The 6,017-nt window shown below is 32.6% G+C and overlaps 1 protein-coding gene across 2 annotated transcripts in view; it reads left to right on the top strand.

Annotated features, from left to right (window-relative positions):
* Positions 1 to 3,801, top strand: part of LOC106458781 (epoxide hydrolase 1-like) — a 29,596-nt gene extending 25,795 nt beyond the window's left edge. For both annotated transcript variants that reach the window (XM_022385108.1, XM_022385109.1), the window contains exons 7-8: positions 2,162 to 2,396; positions 3,005 to 3,801. In XM_022385108.1, coding sequence (XP_022240816.1) covers positions 2,162 to 2,396; positions 3,005 to 3,227 — 458 coding nt within the window. In that variant the 3' untranslated portion in view covers positions 3,228 to 3,801. The remainder of the gene's footprint in view (positions 1 to 2,161; positions 2,397 to 3,004) is intronic.
* Positions 3,802 to 6,017: the final 2,216 nt, after the last annotated feature.

Raw genomic sequence — 6,017 nt, 5'->3', positions numbered from 1 at the left:
GCAGACATACCGCTGTGCCACTGGGGGGCTTTAATAACAGATTTTCCATAATTGAGCTACGCACATTTTGAAAATAATATTCATTTTTTTTATCACGTAAGGATTTTTTTTACAAATCGGGAAGAAAAAGAATTCTTACTTAGATCAAATAATTATTTCGTTTACCACAGTGAACATTTTTTTATTATTATGTTTGTTCACAAAAATATTAACAAACTGAAAAAAAGGGAAGAACATTGATGTCAAACGAATATACATTCTCATTCATCCTGATTTTTTTGTGTGTGAAATCTACGTCTTTTAGTATCAAAACTACGTGTTGTGGTCTTTCTTTTATGTATTGCGTTATGACGTTTTGTGGAAAATCTGCACGTGATGGAGAAAAGTGGATATCATTTTCGGATTCAGCGTACAGGAATTACTGCAAAACATGTAAAAATATCAAGACAATAAAACCATCGCAGGACTGTGTTACCCTTTGAATGATATTGATATCAAGCTACAAGCAAAACCTTCAAGAGTTTAGCCTTGAGTGAAGGAGCGAATCAAAGGTCCAAGTACAGAAGATACCACCATAGACTGTGATACTATCGATATAGTTTGAGTTAGCTCTAGTAAAGAAGATAATGTATTATCGAATATGCTTTTGTTCTATTGTCATAGACAAATGAAGGCATCCCAAACAAATTTAATTCCTGCAAATGAAATATTTGTGGAATTGTTCAAGAGATTTCACATTTTAACAAAGAAGTAGTTTTGCGTAAATGCAATCATATTGTTGATATTTTGTAAATTGTTTCTTGGGCCAACTTTAGATATTAAGTGAATTTTCACCCCAAAATGTTTAATAAAAGTAGTAAACTCACTTACCGAACTCAAAGTATCATTTCATATAGATTTAAAAGTATTCTGTAGGTGAAATGTATACAAGGGACACTTTCAAGTGGCCACTGTATAACTCTGTAGCCCGTTTAAGTGTTTGTATTGATACATGGACAAAACTGAGGCTTTATTAAATGAAACAGTAATTTGACAGGTAAAGCAAAAAAGAGGTTTGGATGTTTTTAAGCGCAGAGCTACACAATAAGCTATGTGATCTGTTCACCACGGGTATCGAAACCCGACTTTTAGTGTCACAAGCCTGCAGACTTACTGCTGAGCCACTGGATAAAAAAATGGTAATAAGAAACAAAACTACTTGTAAACATTTTTGTTTATTATAGTTCGCTATTATACATAAATATGCATGATCATTAATCATCACCAGCATCAAAAATGGCAACTTGAATATTATGCATCTCTAAAACAGGTCTGCAAAATGCAACTCACAAGCTTTGCTTACATTTGAGTTTTGATTATAGAACCTTACTTTATTTCTCTTAACTTTACAATATACACTAATCTTAGCACATGACACAATAAGATCAATCTGAGTTAGATTCTTCTTTTTAAGCGTAAAACCAAACCATGCCAAATCAGCTCTGAATGAGAAAGAATATCGATTAATAGGAACAAATAATACTTTTCTTCCTTTCATTCGTTCACTCTCGTTCCCAATGTTCATTTCCATATCTCAACTCAGAACGATAGTGCCATCTGGTGTCACTATATTAAACAATAATTATTACAATGTAAGTGTCTTGGGTTGATTTAAATATGCGAAATCCACCCAAAAACGCTTGAGTTAAAAAAATAGCTAATATACTGCTTTTGGTCAAACACTAGGTGATATCTCATAAACACAGCAAAATAAAGGAATTTTACGTTACTCATATTGCATAATTTTATAACGTATGGTAAAGATGAACTTAGATTCAATTTGGCTCCTAATTCACCTAAGAATCATTACTACTTAAGTAACACTGATGATGCAAAGTGATTAATGTTCTAACGCATCTACGACCCCAAAGTGTTGAGCTTGAGTTTTTAAGGTGATAATGGAGTGCGAACAACGGAACATCAGATCTATTTGGCCACGCTCAGCCCAGTAAGATCTTATCCAAGGCAAAAACTATACATGTTATAGAAACAAATATTTTAAATACTGATTTGACTCATGTTACACAAACCAACTGAAAAAAATAATTGACTTGTTTTAGAAACTATAAGTTGTATGTGTTAATGATCTACAGAGGTGCTAGTGAAGACAACATTTTTCTAGGTACTGGAGTAAGTGATTCCCCCGCTGGTCTGGCAGCTTACATCTTAGAGAAGTTCTCCACATGGACTAATAAGGAATACGTGAACTTAGCTGATGGAGGGTTGACCAAGAAGTTCACCCTTGATGAACTGCTGACCAACGTTATGGTGTACTGGGTAACAAACTCCATCACTTCTAGCATGAGGCTTTACAAGGAAACCATGTCAGAACGTATCAGAAACTTTAAGTTTGACAGGTAAGTTTTGCTGAAAACAATCTTAGGTTTATAAAGAATATACAAATACTGCATTTTTGTTTCAATGGCTTTGAGAAAATTGTATTACCATTTGTCACTATTGTATATACTATGTAGTTTTACTAAAAATTATACTGAGAAAAAAAAGTTCGAAATTTACTCCTTAGTCAGTGGATGTATTTGACTTATTTAAATGTATAAAATTTGTTTTAAAAAATCAGAGAATGAGGGAAGAATACCAAAATAATTTTTTTAACTCAATGAATTGGAACTTATTGAAGGCAACAGTAAAAAAATAGACATCGAGTCACTAGTAAACAAGAAATCCTTTTTGTTTTATGTTTGATGGTTAATAGCTAACGTTAAATTTAGGGGATGGTAGTAGATTGAAGTTATTTGTTGAATTGGTAATTTACACAAACTTATTTTTTCCTCAATCTTACTGACATTTATTATTCACTCTTTGCTCTCCAAAAATAGTTTTGCGAAATATATCGTTCAAAAAATAAATTAATGTAGTGGTTCAACTTACTATAAGTTGCTATATTTTAAAACTGCAATTATAATGTTAGCTTTTTAATAATTGTGTGTTTTTTATCTTTTGTTAGACTTCCAGTGACTGTGCCAACAGGGATTGCTCAGTTCCCTAACGAAATTATTATGCCACCAAGAAACATAGCCAAACATCAGTATAGAAACATTATTCAGTACACGGACATGCCGAGAGGGGGCCACTTTCCAGCATTTGAAGAGCCTAAACTCCTAGCAGACGATATAGGCAAGTTTGTTGAGAAAGTTCGAACACTGGAGGTATCTAAAAATGAAAAATAGGTGCTTTGAAATACATATAAGTCAGCTTATAAAAGCTTTTAAACCGACTCAGTCTTGTCTTTATAATGAATTTGTTGTTATATTAAGACTCTGTATGGGACATCAGTAATTGATTATTCTATATTATTTCTTATTTTTATTTATCAAAGTTTATATGTATCTAGGTTTGTAGGCCTATCTATAGCTATTGAAAACTTTCATTGAGCGTATTTCACCAGCTTAAGCGTAAATTATTGTCTTGTATGTTTGCATGAGTATAGACATGATTAAAATGGATCTTTAGTTTTATCGGTGTGTTTGTTATTTAAAAAAGAAAGTACTGACAGTTTCTATCCTAATATCTGTGTTTATCTGCTATTTAGCAAAATGTTTTACTCTGTTCGATTAATGCTTCTCTTAAGTTCATATTCCGATCGATACATTTATGTAATACTAACTGTAAAGTAACGCGGAACGATTTTTTGTATTCTGATAAAATTGTACTATATCGACATAATGTTGCTCAAACTTGTAATATTGTATGACTATCTGCGTAACGCTTCAATACTTTTAGCTGATAAAATAAGTAATGCTGAAAAATAAATCTCCATGACAAAGCTTGATTATGATTTCAAACACAAGACTCGAATTTAGAAGTTTTTATTTCACTTACAACGTACATGTGTCATTCATTACTGGTGGTGCTTTCATTTTTTAAGCAAGACTTAAAATGGAGCTAGTTTGCAATTCAATATATTTAATCAAAAATTTTTCAACTGAAACTTTAACCTTGATACAAAAAATACAGTTATAACATAGAACTACTTTTATATTTAATATTTTATTCCTTACAAAAATGAACTCAAGTAAAGATTCTGGCCTTGTGAAGTAATTAAAACTTATAAAGGTTTTGTTCAGTAATTTTGTTCGATTTCACGTGAGATCTAATAAAAGTGAAGAAACTTGCTTAAATAAAATTCACGAAGGTTTCAAGCTGTTATGAAAGATGCCTTATCATAAATTAAGTATAAAAGCGAAATAAATATACTGCTATAAAAAAACCCTAATACAACTAAAAAGACATGGGGCTTTCCAATCAAGTAAAATATATATAAAAACATAAATTATTCACACATAATTCTCGGGAAAACTTGCTCACCAATGTTTGCGGTAAATCTAATAGCATTGGTTTTAAAAGGAATGGGGTAGAGAACAAGCCAAATAAGAAATTTAAGTGAAATGGTATAGATTCTAGGTAATAAAAACGGATATTTGTGGTGACTGTTGATATTACTCATGGCTCTTCATCTAGTCAATCATTATGACTTACCTGGCCGATATGTTACTGATTTTCTGGATTAAACTTAATATTGAAACATATCTAAAGTTACTTAGAAATTAAAGAAAAATTATTGGAATGTAATCCTTGAATCAAATGACTTACATCTTAAGTATCATGTTTTAATGCTCAAAAGTAACAGGCCCCTCACGAGCCAGTTGGAGGATATTTTTGTTTAGAAACAACAACAAAAAAACTACTCAATCTGGCTTTTCTTAATTTGAACTGAAATTTTTTGGACATTTTTATTGACTAAAAAGAAGGCATTTCCCGCACTTTTTTAGCGTTGAGGCTGCGAAAAGTGAGTTGAAGTGGTGAGATGACTGAAAACCGTTAGCGCGTCACGAGTTTAACGGCCAAGCACAAGGAGCATGGAAGTCTCCAAATGATACACAGAGATATTCAGGAACCATTTAGAACCACCTTGGTAGATATTGTGGAGCAAGCCGAGTACAATATTATGCCTATAGCTGCTTTCAAAGTGTTCCTGTCTGCTCATCCAACTGCTGACTATCGTGATGCTTTGGCCTTCCCTACCGAAAACTTTTCTCGAAGCTGTTTCGAAAAGATACGTCCAAAATTACCTTCTTTGGGAGTTTCAGGATTGAACTTACTTTTAATATTCAACAAATTGGCTCCTGAGGGACGTATTAAAAATACTACTGTTATTACTCACTAAATAGATTCTGATTATTGGTAAGGTTATTTCCTATATTTATACAATAAACACAAAGTGAAACTAGAAAGGAACTCATATTGTGCAACCCCGCCCAGTAACCAACCTAAATTAAACACAAAACAATCCTTAACCCTCAAAAAATGTAGGTCTACGTGCCAAGATCCACTTTCTATCTCAACTTGTTCTCTAATTTCAACTGTTTTACAAAATCCCAGGTTACTACCATTATAACGAAAGGAGTTGACCATGAGTGTGTTGCTAACCTTTGAGCTACATTCACCCAAGTTTAATATATTGGTCCAGGGAGGACCTTACCAGATTTGATCGAACTAAAACTTTTCGAGTTTTATCGTTTACACATGCACACACACACACTGACACACGGGAATGAAAACAATACCACCGCCGTTGGGCGGGATTAATAAAAACACAAAGTATCCAAAATGAATGTTCATAGCCTCAACGCATCTCAATAACCCAGTTTAGTAACAAAAAAGTACACAGGATTGAGAAGAACTATCATTCTTCAGCGGTAAATAAAATTTGTTTTTATTTATCTGTTGCATATTTTCAAACAATGAATTATTAGTAGATTGATAACAACCTACTTGGTTTTTATATTTACTTCCAAAGTCACTTGTAACATTTAATATTAAAACTGACATGCATTTGTGTTGTATCTTAACTGTGCGCGATCAAAAGTTGTTAGTTCCCAACAATCTTCAATTATCGGAATAAAGAATGAAGATGCAAACCGCTACTTCCGGAAAATTAGGAAAGAAAGAAAATGAGC

Source organism: Limulus polyphemus, unplaced genomic scaffold (assembly GCF_000517525.1).
Source record: "Limulus polyphemus unplaced genomic scaffold, Limulus_polyphemus-2.1.2 Scaffold513, whole genome shotgun sequence".
Classification (NCBI taxonomy): domain Eukaryota; kingdom Metazoa; phylum Arthropoda; class Merostomata; order Xiphosura; family Limulidae; genus Limulus; species Limulus polyphemus.
This window is presented reverse-complemented; position numbering and strand designations above follow the sequence as displayed.